Genomic DNA, 20,440 nt, shown 5'->3' with positions numbered 1-20,440 from the left:
GATAATATTCCATCCGAATTTCTAAAATCATTGGGGGAAGGGGCAAAAAACACTGGTGATGTTGACGTATAGAATGTATGAGTCTGGAGATATACCGTCAGATTTGGAGAAGTATTATCCACACAACCCCTAAGACTGGGAAAGTGGACAAGTGCGAAGATTATAGCACAATCGGGGCAAGACTCATGCATCCAAGTTGCTGACAAGAATGATACAAAGAAGAATAGAAAACAAAATTGAGGATATATCAGATGACGATCAGTTTGGCTTTAGGGAAGATAAAGGCACCAGAGAGACAGTTCCGACGTTGCGGGTGATAGTAGAATAAAGACTAAGGAAAAATCAAGACATGTTCAGAGGATACGTCGACCTGCAAAAAGCGTTCGACAATGTCAAATGGTGCAATATGTTCAAAATTCTGAGAGAAGAAGGGGTACGCTGTAGGGAAAGACGTGTAATACACAATATGTACAAGAGCCAAGAGGGAACAATAAGAGTGGACGACCAAGAACGAAGGATGTAAGACAGGGATGTAGTCTTTAGCCACTAATTTTCAACCTGTGCTTCGAAGAAGCAATGACGGGAAAAAAAGAAATGTTCAGGAGTGGAGTTAAAATTTAAGGTGAAAGGATATCGATGATAAGATTCGCTGTTGACATCACTCTGCTGAGTGAAAGCGAAGAAGAATTACGTGATCTGATGAATGAAATGTATAGTCTAATGAGAACAGAATGCGTATTGAGAGTAAATCGAAGAAGGACGAAAGTAATGAGAAATAGAAGAAATGAGAACAGGAAGAACGATTGGTGATCACGAAGTAGATGAAATTAAAAAATTCTACTACCGACGCAGCAATATAACCCATGGTTGACGGTGCAAGGAGGACATAAAAACAAACACAGATAAAAATGGCATTCCTAGCCAACTAATATCAAGCCTACTCATATCAAACATAGGCCTTAAATTGAGGAACAAATTTCTGAGAACGTACGTTTGGAGCACAGCATCGTATGGTAATGAAGTATGGAAAACCGGAACAGAAGAGAATCGAAGAATCTGAGACGTGCTGCTACAAAAGATTGTTGAAAATCATATGGACTTACAAGGTAAAGAATGGGGAGATACCCCGCAGAACCGGCGAGGAAAGGAATATAAAGAAAACAGTGACAAGAAGAAGGGAGAGGATGGTATGATAGTTGTTAAAACATCAGGAAATAATTTCCATGTAGAGGAAGACAGAGATTGGAATACATCCAGCAAATAATTGAGGACGTGGGTTGCAAGTGCTACTCTGAGATGAGTAGATTGGCACAGGAGAGGAATTCGTGGCGGGACGCGTCAAACCAGTCAGAAGACTGAGGACTCAAAAAAAAATTACGTTTCCACATTTACCGCATGCACGTCAGAAAGGCATGAATGTCACACTAATCTTCCTACATGTCGGTGCTTGTATACCCGCATCGGAGTCGCTGTACGTTTGTACGTTACATAGCAAGCTCTTAGACGGAAACTTTTTGATCGACCGTTAAATTTTTCCATATTTCTTAAATAATAATGTTCTTTCAATTTTTGGTTTATTTTATCGTCAATCGTTTTTATATCTTCTATTCTGATTATGTTAAGGGTGAGAGTCAAAAATTATGCAGTACCACCAGAAAATACAAGTTAAATGTAACCATTTATTATTTACTTTTATAGCCCCTACGCTTCTCGTAAGATTAAACCTCGATCATAAGATAGATTTATGGCAGTTAATTAGACATATATGTGTTGTGTGTATGACGTTTGGGTGACTTATGCAATCATCTGATAGCAAGACACAAAATGCTCAAAGTTTTATAGCTCTCTCTGATTGCATGTAAATACCTCCCGTAGTCACAGGTTTCATTCCTAGCAGCAGTTAGATCAGATACAGATCAGGTACACTTTGCATGCACCTGAAGTAACCAAACCCTGCGTGTTAGAAGCTAATAAATGCAAAAAACGTAAATAATAATGTTGCAGACAGTGGCACTTTTATGTAATTCTTTAGTTATTATTATAATATTACACTGATATTGTGTGTGTGTGTGTGTGTGTGTGTGTGAGTGTGTGTGTGTGTGTGTGAGAGAGAGAGAGAGAGAGAGAGAGAGAGAGAGAGAGAGAGAGAGAGAAAGAAAGAAAGACAGAGCAGTTTTGATTATGACAGCTGTGGTTTGTTAAGGAGGAATGTATACAAAGTTGACCGAAAATGTCTATTTGCAGTTCATTTTTTATTTGTTAGTAGAACTCATGAACAATATTTCCTCAGAGTTTCATCGATGATATCGCATCTGATGTGCCTAAAAAATAAATAATTAGTGACGTGACCTTCCTGCCCGCCCACTTTTTGAAACAACACGTCAATACTAGCTCGGTGAACAATGATTCCGTGGATTACTTTCAAGCAAACTTGCACGGTGTACATCTAGAAGCTGATACATACTCTTTGGTTTTATAGATCGTCTGCCAATCTGTTCCACAACATAAAAACAATAAAAAATCAGAATCTTTGTTTATGAAGAAGCAATAAAGATGATAGACACTCTTCAAATTTATTATGGTAAGGAGGTCGGAGAGAAACTATCCAGTGTAAAAAACACGAAAAGTGGAGTATGGGCTGCATCCTACTCATTAGCTAGTGTAAATATTTACATACTCAGAGGGATAGCAACGACTACATGCACAAGGAGAGGCTTCTAAAATGCATCCTCGATGCTGTGAAGCCCACCAAGCTGAATCTGTGCTTCTAAAGTGTGTTGAAGGAAAAACCCAGAATCCAAATGAGTCTCTAAATTCACTCACATAGAAACGGCGCCCTAAAATCACATTTTCATCTGCTACAATTATCAGAGTTGAACTTATCACTGAAGAGAACGCAGGAAACATGAAGGCATTAGAGAGAAAGGGCCTCAAGATAGGAAATTTCACTCAAGACATCTTGAGAAAAACCGACTGACAACGCTTCTCTGGAGCTGTGAATTCAATTGAAGATCTACTAAAGGAAACGAGGCAGAAAACAAGAAACCAGAATAGAAGCTTTGAAGCGAAAGAGGACCCTGAATACAAATCTGGAGCCTATTGAAGAAATGACATAAAAAACTTTAGGTTGAACCTTAAATTGCATTTCCCGAAAATTATGTTTTTTTAAGTTTATGTACCCTTTTCTCAGAACTTATGAAAGCTAGAATTATGAAATTTCGTACACTTATTTCCACAAACCCAATTAATGTTGTCCCAGGAGTAAATTTTGGAATTCTGAATTTAAGGTCAGATATGGGGTAAAGTGCTATAATTTTGCATGCTTTTTATATTATACTTACAGAATCACAATTACAAAATTATTAAAATTATCCTATTTGCTATATTCAATAAACCGCACGAGAGAAGTTTATTATAAGCAGAGAGATTAAACAGAGAAAATTTTGTCGAAATCTCTTGAATAGTTTTCGAGAAAAAGTACATATATTATTTTTTGAATGTAAAATTTCTGCATTCCATAAAAAACTTAAGTATATATAATCAAATTAACTTCACTATGAATGTGTTAATTTCATGTAAATCATGGTACTAAATTTCGTTGTTATATCTTCGCAATTGCGGAACTGCTGCATCTTTTAAGTATTGCATGCTTTTCATGAACATACTCCCTAAAGCCTACGTTTCCATGACAAGAAAAGGAGCCCGTGACCACAGTAGCTATATTTCTATTCACCTTCGCAGTCAAATCAAAGACCTCCATAAAACGTCGAGCCTTGTACTGAAATAACGTTTAATTTTTTGTTTTTTGTTACCGGACACTGTTACAGGTTATCTAACAGTCGTACACACAACAAACATGTGTCCTATCAGCTGACATAAATCCACTTGATGGAGGTTTAAACGCCTAAATGTGCAGTAGAAGTAAATATAAATTGTTACTCGTTAGAGTTTATACTAACAAAAAATGAAACTTCTTGGCAGATTAAAACTGTGTACCAGACCGAGTCATGAATCCAATCCGGGAATTTGCTTTTCGTGGACAACTTTTTTTTTTTTTTTTGCCAGTTTTCTGACTGATTTGATGTAGCCCAGGAACTCCTCTTCTGTACCAACCTCGTCATCTCAGAGTAGCACTTGCAACTTTCTTCCTCGATTATTTGCTGGATGTGTTCCAATCTCTGTCTTCCTATACATGGAAATTATTCCCTGATATCTTAACAGTTATCCTACCATCCTCTCCCTTCTTCTTGTCAGTGTTTTTCCTCGCCGATTCTGCGGGGAATCTCCTCATTCCTTACCTTATCAATCCAGCTAATTTTCAACGTTCTTCCGTAGCACCACATCTCAAATGCTTCGATTCTCTTCTTTTGCTGTTTTCCCACACTCCATGTTTCACTACCATACATGACTGTGGTTTAAACGCACTTCCTCAGAAATTTCTTCCTCAGTCAAAGGCCTACCTTTGATATTAGTATACTTCTCTTGGCATGTAATTCCCTTTTTGCCTGTGCTACTCTGCTTTTGTGCCCTCCTCGCTCCGTTCATCATGGGTTATTTTGCCGCCTAGGTAGCAGAATTCCTAAACGTCACCTACTTTGTGATCACCAGTTCTGCGTTATATGGATGCTTTCGGACATGACCGAAAGAACAGACACCATTGACGATCTGCAGCCATCTAGAACGAAATTAGAATTAATTTTAATACCTTCAGCTGCTGACGGGAGTTGATATATATCAACGGGGACGGGTGAAAATGTATGCCCCGACTGGGACTCGAACCAGTGATCTGCTGCTTAAATGGCAGACGCTCTATCCATCTGAGCCACTCTGAGCACAGAGGATAGCGCGACTGCAGGAACTATCTCGCGCACGCCTCCCACGAGACCCACATTCTCACCTTGTAAGTCCACACACTACATTCGTAGTGTCAAACCCCAACACACTCATTACTCGTGGAAGACATTGTTACCAAGTACTGTAAGAGTTCGGGGTATATGTGTGCATCCGCACAGAAGAAGAAGGTCATGACCAATATTGCACTATCCTCTGTGCCCTCGGTGGCTCATTTGGATAGAGCGTCTGCCATGTAAGCAGGAGATCCCGGGTTCGAGTCCCGGTCAGGGCACGCATTTTCGCCTGTCCCCGTTAATATACACTCCTGGAAATGGAAAAAAGAACACATTGACACCGGTGTGTCAGACCCACCATACTTGCCCCGGACACTGCGAGAGGGCTGTACAAGCAATGATCACACGCACGGCACAGCGGACACACCAGGAACCGCGGTGTTGGCCGTCGAATGGCGCTAGCTGCGCAGCATTTGTGCACCGCCGCCGTCAGTGTCAGCCAGTTTGCCGTGGCATACGGAGCTCCATCGCAGTCTTTAACACTGGTAGCATGCCGCGACAGCGTGGACGTGAACCGTATGTGCAGCTGACGGACTTTGAGCGAGGGCGTATAGTGGGCATGCGGGAGGCCGGGTGGACGTACCGCCGAATTGCTCAACACGTGGGGCGTGAGGTCTCCACAGTACATCGATGTTGTCGCCAGTGGTCGGCGGAAGGTGCACGTGCCCGTCGGCCTGGGACCGGACCGCAGCGACGCACGGATGCACGCCAAGACCGTAGGATCCTACGCAGTGCCGTAGGGGACCGCACCGCCACTTCCCAGCAAATTAGGGACACTGTTGCTCCTGGGGTATCGGCGAGGACCATTCGCAACCGTCTCCATGAAGCTGGGCTACGGTCCCGCACACCGTTAGGCCGTCTTCCGCTCACGCCCCAACATCGTGCAGCCCGCCTCCAGTGGTGTCGCGACAGGCGTGAATGGAGGGACGAATGGAGACGTGTCGTCTTCAGCGATGAGAGTCGCTTCTGCCTGGGTGCCAATGATGGTCGTATGCGTGTTTGGCGCCGTGAGGTGAGCGCCACAATCAGGACTGCATACGACCGAGGCACACAGAGCCAACACCCGGCATCATGGTGTGGGGAGCGATCTCCTACACTGGCCGTACACCACTGGTGATCGTCGAGGGGACACTGAATAGTGCACGGTACATCCAAACCGTCATCGAAGAAATTGGTTTCACTGACGCCCTTTATGCCACCCGTTGAGGCCTTTTAGTGTCTATTCTGAGAGGTGGTGAGTGTGAAATGTTTTCCTCGGCCACTCATAAGAATGTTGCGTGATTTCAACGCTGGGCGTCGCACAACCGTCAAAGGAAGGGATGAAATGTGGGTAACAGCGGCTGTGACCACCTTCTAATCGCGTAGCACGTCCACGGCGGCGTCAGGCAGGATTGCGGTGAAATTTGGTGCCAGAGGGACATCAGTAGCCCACTCTCGACTGAGACATCCAAGCATGACTGACTGACTGACGACCTGTCTTCACAGCTTTGCTCCCGACAGTACCTCATCTCCTATCTTCCTAGTATTTCATTCTGATAACATAAAATGTTCGCATTTAAAAATAAGCAATAAATGAAATCAGAATTGCCTTTTAAAATGAGTGTTGACAGACGGCTCAGCAAGCGTGATAACAAAAGTTCGTTGTGTGTTGTGTTTCAGGCGACCAGCATTGGCTACCACGGCAACATTGTGAACCTGTGGGAGCGACTGGTGAGGGAACTTCGCGAGAAGGGCGACCTGCTGGTGGACCTGGGCTCCGACCAGACGTCCTGCCACAATCCCTTCCAGGGCGGCTACTACCCAGTACAGCTCGCCTTCCATGAGGCGCAGAAGGTGCGTACGGGAGGTCCACTTACACTATCTATATGTCGTGTCTGTCCTTTCGGCCCGTAATTCAGGTGAGGACGATCAATCGATCACTCCAGTGCAGATACACACCAAGCTCGAAGTCTGGCGTGATCGCCAAAATGCCGCGAGAAATGAGGAAAATGGGCAAGGGGCACTATATTAGTAGTGTGTAGGTAAATGGAGAACGCTAATGTAATCCTTGCAATTGCCCTGACCACGGTGTCTAGATGGCTCAGTGGTCAGAGCATCGTTCTCGTAAGCAGACGACCCTTGTTCGAATCCTGCTCTGGCACAAATTTTCAAATTTCCCCACTGATTTAAATAAATGCTCACGGGCAGCTGATGTCACTAATTCCTTTGGGTCTTGATAACTGATTCGTCCATTGTTCACAAATAACGCAGCGATCTCCTGGACTGTAGAATAACTGACGACGCGACTATTTGTGCCTTTGAAACGTCCCCTTAGAAAAATAGTACAGGACTGTGCTTAAACTGACACACAATATCTTTTAGCGCAACGCAATTTGACTTTCAGATATCCCTACAAAGGAATGGCCCTGACTAACATTAATCTATACCTTTCACAAATCACTTACCTCACCAAAAATCTCCGTTACTCGAACTACTGCAATACAGCGAGCGCCACTACTGCCAGCTAAATAACAGATTCAAACTACGGAAGGCACTAACTACTAGTAGGCATAGTTAGCAAATGAAAGATTTTAATAGAGAACAAACAATGTATTTACCTTAATAGTGTTGAAAAACCATAATATACATAGCAGTTCATAATATCCAGTATTTGAAATTTCAAGACTCCGCCATCTCTCTCCCCGCATCCACCACTGCTGGCGGCTCACCTCCAACTGTGCAACGCTATGTGCTGTTAACATCCAGCTGCCCAACACTACAATGGCTGACAACAATGCAAACTGGCCACAGACTACTCACAGCACAGCCAGTGATTTTCATACAGAGCGCTACGTAACGTTGCCAATAAGAAAACATAAACAGCCTACTTACACCTTCAGTATGAGTACAGCTTTTCTCACACTTTGATCTGATGCGCTTAAAGGGGGTAGGACGTCAAACGGACCGACCTGGAGCAGGAGAGGCACCACAGGACATTTTAATTTCCACTGTCTATACTTTTACAAAAAAATTCATAAAACTTTGTCAGCATGACCAGGAAGGATTCAGAATTCACACTCATAGCAGTGGAAGTTCGAAAACATAACGAAATAATTTTTTTTTACATGTGAAATTTCATCATTTTTTCACTTACTAATTGCAGTATTTGTTGCTATAGGTACACTTTTCTTAATAAGTAAGAGAGATCCTTCGTTGAATTGTGCACAGCATACAAACCATACTTAAAGGTGTATGAAACTCTAGAAGTTTCGAAATATATTAAAAACTGTGGTAAAAATTGAGGTAATTAACTATAAAATTTGTTTTTTTCTTAAACATTAAGTTTAAAATATAACAGTTCATTCGTTTTTTCATAAATTAAATAAATTCTAGGGTTTCATACACCTGTGAGTATGGTATGTATGATGTACAAAATTCATCGAAGAACCTCTCTAAGTTATGAAGAAAAGTGTACCTATAGCAACAAATGCAGCCATTAGTAAGTGAAAACAATTATGAAATTTGACACGTAAAAAAAATTATTTTGTTATGTTTTCGAACTTCTACTGCAATGAGTGTGAATCCTGAATCCTTCCTGGTGATGCTGACAAAGTTTTATGAATTTATTTCTAAAAGTATAGACAGTGGAATTTAAAATGTCCTGAGATGCCTCTCCTGCTCCAAGGTGGCCCGTTTGACGCCCTACCCCCCTTAATTGACTGGCCTCCATTGTCTCTCTGTGGTGGTTGCATTGAAGATGCCGGAGTGAAAAAGTTGCCCAATTTGATTTCCAGCTGGTGGCCAGATAAACACCGACGGGAACGCTGTATTTCTCGGTTCGTCAAAACAAACAGAGAAGGCGGACAAGGATGATGAATAGTACTGCACGGTTTCCTCTTGACCAACTGGGTAGGTTCAAACTACCTTCTTAATAAAATGACCATCAAAGGTGCTACCTGTACTTCTATGCGAATTAAAACTTGGTAGGCGGAACTTTATTTAAACAATCACTATCAGCATGCATTCCTCAAAATATATTTATTTGATTTCTGAGGATCTGTCCCTCTGAGAACACAAATAATTGTGGTTTAGTAGTCGCAGCAAACTAGACATCACACATAAATTAATGAACGGACTTCCTTCACTAAACACAAATTCTCAAGTCTTCAGTAAAGGTTCGATTCAGGTAATTTATAGTTTCAGCTGCTGCAATAATTAGTATAGACATTAAATTCCGGATGATAAATGTGTTTCGCTGTTCCAGTTTAAAAAAAAGACAATAAACTTTGACAACAACAATTAAAGGAAGATTACCAATTACGATTTATACTGTAACTCTAGAATGAAATTTTCACTCAACAGCGGAGTGTGCGCTGATATGAAACTTCCTGGCAGATTAAAACTGTGCGGCGGAGCGAGACTCGAACTCGGGACCCGAGTTCGAGTCTCGGTCCGGCACACAGTTTTAATCTGCCAGGACATTTCATATCAGCGCACACTCCGCTGTAGAGTGAAAATTTTATTCTAAAAACATCCCCCAGGCTGTGGCTAAGCCATGTCTCTGCATTATCCTTTCTTCCAGGAGTGCTAGTTCTGCAAGGTTTTCAGGAGAGCTTCTGTGAAGTTTGCAAGGTAGGTGACAAGGTACTGGCGGAATTAAAGCTGTGAGGAAGGGGAGTGAGTCGTGCTTGGGTAGCTCAATTGGTAGAGCACTTGCCCGCGAAAGGGACAGGTTCAAAAATGGCTCTGAGCACTATGGGACTTAACATCTGAGGTCATTAGTCCCCTAGAACTTAGAACTACTTAAACCTAACTAACCTAAGGACACCACACACATCCATGCCCGAGGCAGGATTCGAACCTGCGGCCGTAGCGGTCACGCGGTTCCAAACTGAAGTGCCTAGAACCGCACGGCCACACCGGCCGGCTGAAAGGGAAAGGTCTCGAGTTCAGGTCTCGGTCTGGCACACAGTTTTAATCTGCCAGGAAGTTTTATACTGTAACTGCTTCTTTCCAGTGTAGGATATTGAAAATTTCTTATTTGCTATGGACTCAGAACTAAACTTCACTCGATTGTATTAAAAGTGCATCTTATTTTCCCTGGCCTTATCCGCTGTTTTAATGTTAACCTGCATTTCGCAATGTCAGTGGTATAGGGTGGCTGAATATCCTTCCTTTGAAATTTGTGTACCCCATTTGCCTAGTATTATCTCACTTGAAAGTGTATGTTTTCGAAATATTTACGTATCGCCGGCCGGTGTGGCCGTGCGGTTCTAGGCGCTTCAGTCTGGAACCGCGGGACCGCTACGGTCGCAGGTTGGAATCCTGTCTCGGGCATGGATGTGTGTCATGTCCTTAGGTTAGTTAGGTTTAAGTAGTTCATAGTTCCGGGGGACTGATGACCTCAGATGTTAAGTCCCATAGTTCTCAGAGCCATTTGAACCATTTGAGCCATTTACGTATCGCAAAACTGGAGGGCAACCTGTGTACCAGCCCGATATTCACATAATCGGATGTGGGAAACCACCTAAAATCCACATCCAGGCTGGCCAGCATGCTAACGCTCGTCATTAATCAATAAGTCAATTACCGTCCTCGCAAACGGAATGTCGTTTTCTCCAATAGCTTAAGAGTCGAAGGTGGCTCAAATGTGCCAAACCTGCGATCAGAAAGGTCTTCATGCAATGTGGCAAGGAAGCAGCAGCATGGCATCGAGACACCACAAATTTTCACTACGCCGTCCTCCGTGAGCTCGATGCGCTCCCTCCATCACCTGACACCCATAGGGAACGACAGCGTACTAAAACACGTCTCCTCTCTCTCCAACGTGCACGACTGCACGGTGTCGTGGTGCGTTCCCGACGACAAGACCTCCTCCACGACGAAACCCCATCCACAATCCACGCCGCATCCGACCATAGTCGTCGACGTCGACTTTTCGTCCCCAACATCACGACCTCCGATAGTGTTCACCACACAACACAGGCGGCAGTGGTGTCTGCCTTTGCTGAACATTATCGCCAATTTTATGATGATGAACCGACGGCAACGCCAATTCCTGATGATCTCCGTCCTTCCCCTGATCGGACCCTCACCGTAGCGGAGTCAACGTCCATGATGTCTGCAATCACCTCAGAAGAGGTGGTAGATGCGATCAACAAAGGGGCCAAGAACAAATCACCAGGACCAGATAGTCTCCCAGTGGAGCTTTACCGGGCGTTCACTACGTTAATGCTTCCTCGCTGGACGGAAATGATTCAGGAACTCTTTACTCCGTCCTTCCCAGTTCCACCTGAATTCGTCACTGGCATTCTTCTACCTGTGCCTAAGCCGAAGGGAGGGTCTCATGTCTCTGCATATCGCCCCCTTACTCTACTGAATGCAGACTATAAAATCTACGCATGCCTCTTAGCAGCGCGCATACGCACCGTCTTACCTACGGTCCTTTCACCTGAGCAGACTGCACGTGGTTGTGGGGCCACCTCACAAACAGCCCTAGGAGAATGCCGTGACCTCATTGCACTGGCGTCGGTTTGTCGCCTACGTGCAGCACTGGTCTCCGTCGATTTCACGAGTGCCTTTGAGCGCGTTCGACACTCATTCCCCCTCATGGTGGCGACACGTATGGGGTTCCCATTACTTTTTGTCGATGCAATTCGTCGGTTACTACTTCCCGTGGTCCCGATGGTACAAGTTAATGGGAGGCTTGTAGGACCGATTCCTACACGCCGCTCTGTGCGTCAAGGATGCTCTATGTCTACTTTACTATATTCCATTGCACTTGAGCCCCTCATCACTGGTCTTACCTCTAGACTGCAGTGTCTCACTTTGCGTGACTACACCTTTCACTGCAGGGCTTATGCGGACGACCTCCTCTTTCTCACCTGCTCCTCCACGGAACTCAATGACGCCATCCAATGGATCCACCAGTAAGGACGTCTTTCTGGTAGCATTCTTAATGTCCGTAAATCGACTATGATGCACATTAGGCGCGGCCTCCCGGCTGTGGTGCCGAACCGACTCCCAGTCAGTACCACACTTCGTTACTTGGGTATCGAATTTACGAGCTCCACACACCGCACAGTGGTCCTGGCTTACCGGCGGCTTTTGCAGTCGATTCGGCACCATGTCCGCGGTCAAGTGCGCCGTAACTTAAAACAACTCCAACGTGTGTCCTATGTCAACATGTATGTCGCCCCTAAACTGGTACACGTCGCCCAGATCCTCCCAATGCCGTTACTTCTTGGCCGCCGCATCCAATCAGCCTTTGGATATTTCGTGTCAGCAGGGGCACTTTTCAAAGTCCGCTACAACACCCTAACACTGCCTCCGGCAAAAGGTGACCTCGGACTCGTCAACGTGCGTGCACGATCTTCTGCACTCTTTGTCCATACTATGATGCGGCGCTGGCAGGGGCCGGTCCCGTCCTTAACACGCAGTCTCTTAGATATCCTCCGACCAGCTTCTCTCGATCCACCGATCAATGTGGCACCTATTTCTACATTATTGTACCATGTTGCCAATTGTTTCATAGAACTCAGCTACGTTCGGGCCGATCTTCCAGTCACCCGTCCTCCCCGTATAAAAGACTATTATCTTTTGTTTATGCTGTCCAACCCTTGAGACCTCATGGTGCTACAGCACCCTGACATTAACTGGCGAACGGTTTGGGGGTGTGTGCATGCTCCCTTTTTACCGTCGTCTGTGTCTGCACTCTGGTATGTTTTAGTCTATGGAAAATTCCCGACTAATAGTCGACTTTATCGCATAGGACTGGCCACCTCCCCACTTTGCCCTGACTGTCAGCTCGAAGACACCGACGAGCACCGTCTTACGTGCCCCCTGAAACAAAACGTATGGCTCCTCATCCAACGAATCGTGGGCTTTTACCTCCGTGCCCCGCCAACGACGGTACCCCGGATTTCCTGTTGTTGCCCCAGACATTTCACTACCCTCTTGCTAAGCACCATACCCTAATCTGGTTTCGAGGACAGGCTTTAGAATAGGTATTTCAGAGTGGTCCGCATACACTTCTTGACTTCTGGTACAAAGTTGTGATCGCGCATAGCACCCTCACCCGAAAGCCATCTTACCGACAAACTTTAGCCGGTTATCTCCGCAGCGTCTTCCTCGACCCCCCTCAAAGTTAGGGTGTGCCGTGCCTACCTGTCACATGATGCAACACCCTTATCCACGTTCTCATGCTTCGACCAAAAAAAAAAAAAAAACAAATTAAAAAAAAGGAAGGAAACAGAATTTTGTTGTATTTAATGTTTCTTAATATCTTTTGGTTTAACTAACAGTCATTTGTACATGTTTAAATGATACCTTGAAGAAATCTTGCATACTGAATATATATGTGCTTTTAGTTTGTTCAATAAACATTATTAAAAAATAAATTTAAAAAAAAAGTGGTCTGCGCGACAGACTGTCACTCCTCAGGGCCCGGGTTCGATTCCCGGCTGAGTCGGAGATTTTCTCCGCTCAGGGACTGGGTGTTGTGTTGTCCTAATCATCATCATATCATCCCCATCGACGCGCAAGTCGCCGAAGTGGCATCAAATCGAAAGACTTGCACCCGGCGAACGGTCTACCCGACGGGAGGCCCTAGCCACACAACATTATTATACCACACAACATATCGCTTACAATTTCTTGAATCTGATCTGTTATTTGCGACGAAGAAAGACTCCAGGCAGCGCGTGCTGTGGCAGGTGCTGTCTGAGGAGCCGGAGCGTTTCTCGTCGATGGTGCAGGCGAGCCTGGTGCGGCACGTGGAGGCGGTGAACGAGCTGTCGGCGGCCGGGATGCGCTTCTGGGACTACGGCAACGCCTTCCTGCTGGAGGCGCGCCGCGCGGGCGCCGACGTCGAGAAGGCGGGCGCCGGCCCACTCGCCTTCCGCTACCCCACCTACGTGCAGGACATCATGGGGTGAGTCCCTCGTACTCTGGGCGCTCTTCAACAACAGTATGAGAAACGTGCTCTCTAAAACGAGCCAATTACTGCTAGTCATTAACACTAACTCTACCATGAAGGCGGCCTGCAACATACGTCTAATTGGTCCTGAACACAGTTTAAATTTGCCAGGAAGTTTCAGACAGGTATCTCTTTGGGACACTCCGAAACTCTCACTGGTGCCAGCCAGTCAGAGCACTGGGTAAGTATTCTTCCGTTGGGATGGCTCATGCAGTTTAAGCACAAAACATTCTCTTTCTTGGTAGCACATCGAGTGGACGTGATTTAGACACTTGTCTTGTGTTGTGACCAGAAGCGGAACAAAACATACTAACTAATATTCCCAGGTGGCGAGTACAAAATGAACACTTTTGTAAAAAGTCACTGTACATTCAGTTAATCACAATAAAGCAGTTAGTTCGGATGCAAAGTCCACACAACTAAAAATTGTTTCATTCAAGAAATTAATCTTCCCACTCTGAGTTTTAAGATGAAATACGGAGTTCTCATGAACTGCCAAGTCTGAATAATAGTTAATCAGTCACTGTTCAACTACAGCAGCAATATAGTTAACCACTGAGACTAAGCCCAACTAAGAAGCTCCTCCCTCATTTCAATTCGTAATTTACTGTATATTAGCGGCAGAGTCCAACGAGTTAGCGATCACTGGTGAGAGCGATGGCTTCGCGCTTGTAGACATCTTGGCTGCTCACTGCAGTTGAGTACCCATGACTGCGCTGCACCCATAACTGTCCTCTAATTGATGGATGACATCTTAAATACACGCTGAACGGAAGTATACTCGATCTGTGCTCTTGCGGCCATGTGAGCGAAGTACAGAAAATAGTTCGTGACTGCAGCCCCATCGTTGATCATGCAGACACCGCGGTTGGCTATGCTGCCAAGCGACTTTCACATGGAACATTCTGCAGGCTCACCAGTAAACATGTGACATGTCGTTATTTACCAGCGGTGGACTCCAGCTGGTGATATTATTTACTGGTGGTGTACGACGGCCAGTGCTATTATTTTGGCAGTTAATGTACACTCCTGGAAATTGAAATAAGAACACCGTGAATTCATTGTCCCAGGAAGGGGAAACTTTATTGACATATTCCTGGGGTCAGATACATCACATGATCACACTGACAGAACCACAGGCACATAGACACAGGCAACAGAGCATGCACAATGTCGGCACTAGTGCAGTGTATATCCACCTTTCGCAGCAATGCAGGCTGCTATTCTCCCATGGAGACGATCGTAGAGATGCTGGATGTAGTCCTGTGGAACGGCTTGTCATGCCATTTCCACCTGGCGCCTCAGTTGGACCAGCGTTCGTGCTGGACGTGCAGACCGCGTGAGACGACGCTTCATCCAGTCCCAAACATGCTCAATGGGGAACAGATCCGGAGATCTTGCTGGCCAGGGTAGTTGACTTACACCTTCTAGAGCACGTTGGGTGGCACGGGATACATGCGGACGTGCATTGTCCTGTTGGAACAGCAAGTTCCCTTGCCGGTCTAGGAATGGTAGAATGATGGGTTCGATGACGGTTTGGATGTACCGTGCACTATTCAGTGTCCCCTCGACGATCACCAGTGGTGTACGGCCAGTGTAGGAGATCGCTCCCCACACCATGATGCCGGGTGTTGGCCCTGTGTGCCTCGGTCGTATGCAGTCCTGATTGTGGCGCTCACCTGCACGGCGTCAAACACGCATACGACCATCATTGGCACCAAGGCAGAAGCGACTCTCATCGCTGAAGACGACACGTCTCCATTCGTCCCTCCATTCACGCCTGTCGCGACACCACTGGAGGCGGGCTGCACGATGTTGGGGCGTGAGCGGAAGACGGCCTAACGGTGTGCGGGACCGTAGCCCAGCTTCATGGAGACGGTTGCGAATGGTCCTCGCCGATACCCCAGGAGCAACAGTGTCCCTAATTTGCTGGGAAGTGGCGGTGCGATCCCCTACGGCACTGCGTAGGATCCTACGGTCTTGGCGTGCATCCGTGCGTCACTGCGGTCCGGTCACAGGTCGACGGGCACGTGCACCTTCCGCCGACCACTGGCGACAACATCGATGTACTGTGGAGACCTCACGCCCCACGTGTTGAGCAATTCGGCGGTACGTCCACCCGGCCTCCCGCATGCCCACTATACGCCCTCGCTCAAAGTCCGTCAACTGCACATACGGTTCACGTCCACGCTGTCGCGGCATGCTACCAGTGTTAAAGACTGCGATGGAGCTCCGTATGCCACGGCAAACTGGCTGACACTGACGGCGGCGGTGCACAAATGCTGCGCAGCTAGCGCCATTCGACGGCCAACACCGCGGTTCCTGGTGTGTCCGCTGTGCCGTGCGTGTGATCATTGCTTGTACAGCCCTCTCGCAGTGTCCGGAGCAAGTATGGTGGGTCTGACACACCGGTGTCAATGTGTTCTTTTTTCCATTTCCAGGAGTGTATGTTGGTGCAGCAACCTATCGTGTCGGGTCGATCCAATCGTTGAGGTGTCCCAGGGCCGACGTAGATGTTGTCCATGGGGATGTGAGCGTCCTTGACAGCTCTGTCCCTTCGCTGGAACTGTGGTCTCGAGACCAGAGGGGCACTCTCTGCAGAATCTGCAGCTGGCCTGTATCCTGATCCGGATGGGCTGTCTTGGGAAAAGAAAATCTCTCATTACCAACGTCACATTACTCGGAACCTCATCGAGGGAACAGTTGTTGTGTGCCTCCAGCCCGTGCCTGATTGCGCGTCTAGACTTTCAGCATCGAGATGCCCAAATGTCTGATGATCGAAGCCGATACTGACTGTTGTTTTCCCCAGAGAAACACAGCAGTGAACTCTTCGTCGTGGAGCCGGAAGCGGTCTAGATGTGCAGCACCGGTGGATCGTCAAGGACGACTACTTTGACGGTGGAAAGCTGGGTCTCCGGAGGACGATCCTGAAGTTTTTCCACCGGGCTTTTTTCCGTCCTCAGAGGCGAGAAAAAGCTTCAAAGTAATCTTTCTAGTATGATCCTGCTGTAATTTGTCCATTTCATGTTCAAAGTCTGGGCGAAAAGCTCGGCGACGCCATTAGATTCCAGATGGAAAGGTGCATCTCACACTCTCTGGATGCCAATCCTTTCGCAAAACTGTCAGAATTCCTGCGAATATAACTGACGGCTGTAATCACAGTGGTTGGCAATCCTTCAATCTAAAAGATATGTGACAATACATAAACTGTTTTGGAAGAAGTGATGGACCTCGTACATGAATCGTAAGGAAATTTACTCTTTGTTTCAACCAAAATAAGCCACTGGGCTCTCAAAAACAGTCCAGTAAAATTCAGATGGACGCGCGACCATGTCTGAGTGGGCAGAGGACAAGGAAACATCGTTTTGAGGGGAGGGGGGACGGTTTTGTGTCGCTGAAAGCACTGACAGTCGCTCAGTCGGAAAGGGTGCGTTCACTGTCCTTATCAATTCCCTTCCAATACACATACTTCCAGGATCTTCTACTCTTCATGAATACAATGTCCCAGTGACCTTGATGGAGGAGTTCGAGAAACTGTCGGTGAAGGGCTCTGGATACAAAATCCCACGTCTCTACATTCTCACTTTCCAGAAGGAGGACACCCTAGAACACCGTCAATTCATGACGATACTGCCAATTGGTGGCTACCTCCGGCTGGTGGATGAGTTTCTTATCGATTGGCCAGCCCATGACGATGTAATGTGAGACGTCTCGCAGAAGTGGATTGTAAGGAACCAGGTTAGCGACGGAAGCTGCACTAATGATGAATTGTGCCACTGCCTCCGTTGAATCCACATGCACATATAGCCAAACTTCCAGAATTGTGTCGAAAGATGCGCCTTGTAAAGCTGTAAAGCGAGAGAGAATATCAATATTTGCGTGTTGAGTGGCGGGACAATAGTGAATGCCATATTTGTATGTAAAGAAGAACATAGGCCAATACTGTCCTTCGACGTATGCTATCATCCACTTGAAAGAGAGATAGTAAGGTCTTGTCGTCAGTTAAAAGGCTAGAACATTGACCGTAAACACAGTCGTAGGGATTCTTGAGTTCAAACATGATGGGCAGAGCTTCCTTCTCAACTTGGCTATGAATACCCTGAGCCATGGTCAGCGTACTGGAAGCAAAAGCGGTGGGACGTTCTAGGCCTTACACTTTATGGGAGATGATGCTCCCGCCCATAATCTAAGGCATCTCCGGGAACTATGATGAGCTTATGAGCATCACACGGGCCTAAGCAGATGGATTTTGTGAGCGCCAGTTTGAGGTAACGAAAAGCCTGCTGTCATTTTGCTGACCAGTGTCATTCTAAAGCGTTGCGTAACAGATGGTGCAACGGTTCTGCAATGACTGTCGCGTGAGGAATAAATTTTCTGTAACATCTCAGGTAGCTGTGGATTCACTACAACTGCCTCACATAGGTTTCAGAAGGGAGATTTAAGATGATTTCGACATGTTTTTGGATGATGCAGCATTAAAGAAGTAAAGACAAGAAAAAATATGTTTCTCCGAGTTACACTTTAAGTTAGCCATCTCAAGAACCTGAAATAGTTTATCTAGGTTGTGCGACAGATCCGTTGCGTCTGTGCCCATGATAATAATGTCATCCAGGTCTCTAGCCGTCCCTGAGACGCAGTATGTCAGTTGCTCCAGACAGAATTGAAACATGGCTGGGACACTGGTGTCCCAAGTGACTTGCATGTTCATCCATAAGCAACTGGAGATAATCTTACAGCAGATGAAGCTTTGTTAAAATGGTTCCCCAGCTAGTTTCGCCATGATTTTCTACACCTTCGTTGTGTGGTTAAGTGTCCGCAACAGCTTTGACATCTAATCTGTTCTAGTTTTTCGACCAGCACAATGGATGTAGCCCACTACCTAGACCAAATCGGAGTGGGGAGGACACCATCTCCTGCAACCTTCGGGGCTCCAACCGTAATTTGTCCCTCAAGTTAAAAGAATCGTCCCGTGCCTTGTAACATTTTGGTATCGCCCAAGTATTTAGGGTAATATGGGTTTCATAGCCTCAGACACAATTCCGAAGACAGCAAGAGCTGACAAGTGCGAGAATTATCGCTCAATCAGCTTAACAGCTCATGCATCGAAGCTGCTTACAAGAATAATATACAGAAGAATGGAAAAGAAAATTGAGAATGCGCTAGGTGACGATCAGTTTGGCTTTAGGAAAAGTAAAGGGACGAGAGAGGCAATTCTGACGTTACGGCTAATAATGGAAGCAAGGCTAAAGAAAAATCAAGACACTTTCATAGGATTTGTCGACCTGGAAAAAGCGTTCGACAATATAAAATGGTGCAAGCTGTTCGAGATTCTGAAAAAAGTAGGGGTAAGCTATAGGGAGAGACGGGTCATATACAATATGTACAATAACCAAGAGGGAATAATAAGAGTGGACGATCAAGAACGAAGTGCTCGTATTAAGAAGGGTGTAAGACAAGGCTGTAGCCTTTCGCCCCTACTCTTCAATCTGTACATCGTGGAAGCAATGATGGAAATAAAAGAAAGGTTCAGGAGTGGAATTAAAATATAAGGTGAAAGGATATCAATTATACGATTCGCTGATGACATTGGTATCCTGAGTGAAAGTGAAGAAGAATTAAATTATCTGCTGAACGGAATGAACAGGCTAATGGGTACACAGTATGGTTTGAGAGTAAATCGGAGAAAGACGAAGGTAATGAGAAGCAGTAGAAATGAGAACAGCGAGAAACTTAACATCAGGACTGATGGTCACGAAGTCAATGAAGTTGAGGAATTCTGCTACCTAGGCAGTAAAATAACCAATGACGGACGGAGCAAGGAGGACATCAAAAGCAGACTCGCTATGGCAAAAAAGGCATTTCTGGCCAAGAGAAGTCCACTAATATCAAATACCGGCCTTAATTTGAGGAAGAAATTTCTGAGGATGTACGTCTGGAGTACAGCATTGTATGGTAGTGAAACATGGACTGTGGGATAACCGGAACAGAAGAGGATCGAAGCATTTGAGATGTGGTGCTATAGACGAATGTTGAAAATTAGGTGGACTGATAAGGTAAGGAATGAGGAGGTTGTACGCAGAATCGGAGAGGAAAGGAATATGTGGAAAACACTGATAAGGAGAAGGGACAGGATGATAGGACATCTGCTAAGACATGAGGGAATGACTTCCATGGTACTAGAGGGAGCTGTAGAGGGCAAAAAACTGTAGAGGAAGACAGAGATTGGAATATGTCAAGCAAATAATTGAGGACGTAGGTTGCAAGTGCTACTCTGAGATGAAGAGGTTAGCACAGGAAAGGAATTCGTGGCGGGCCGCAGCAAACCAGTCAGTAGACTGATGACCAAAAAAGAAAAACCCCTCAGACGCAAGTCGTTTGCCTCTGCATGTAGGGTGGGGTAAGTCATACCTGGCTGGCAGAATCATGCAACTCCTGGCCAACTCGGACAAGAGATCGAGGTCTAAAATATTAGCAGCAACTGGGGATTGCATACCAGCAACCATACATTGAGAACTGCATCTTAGTATCGGATGATTTGAAAGAAATGGCCACAGACGGCATTGTCATCATTAATGTA

General features: G+C 45.7%; 1 protein-coding gene and 1 non-coding gene across 2 annotated transcripts in view; both read left to right on the top strand.

Moving 5' to 3' along the window:
• Positions 1-20,440, top strand: part of LOC126088372 (urocanate hydratase-like) — a 398,618-nt gene that overhangs the window by 160,118 nt on the left and 218,060 nt on the right. Inside the window, exons 8-9 of the mRNA XM_049906510.1 lie at positions 6,567-6,740; positions 13,601-13,818. Of these exons, the coding sequence (XP_049762467.1) occupies positions 6,567-6,740; positions 13,601-13,818 (392 nt within the window). The remainder of the gene's footprint in view (positions 1-6,566; positions 6,741-13,600; positions 13,819-20,440) is intronic.
• Positions 5,051-5,125, top strand: Trnat-ugu (transfer RNA threonine (anticodon UGU)). Its single transcript has one exon. It is a non-coding gene; the product is annotated as a tRNA-Thr (tRNA).

The sequence above is a fragment of the Schistocerca cancellata genome, chromosome 6 (assembly GCF_023864275.1).
Source record: "Schistocerca cancellata isolate TAMUIC-IGC-003103 chromosome 6, iqSchCanc2.1, whole genome shotgun sequence".
Classification (NCBI taxonomy): domain Eukaryota; kingdom Metazoa; phylum Arthropoda; class Insecta; order Orthoptera; family Acrididae; genus Schistocerca; species Schistocerca cancellata.
The sequence above is the reverse complement of the archived record's forward strand: the minus strand, read 5'-3'. Positions and strand labels throughout refer to the sequence as shown.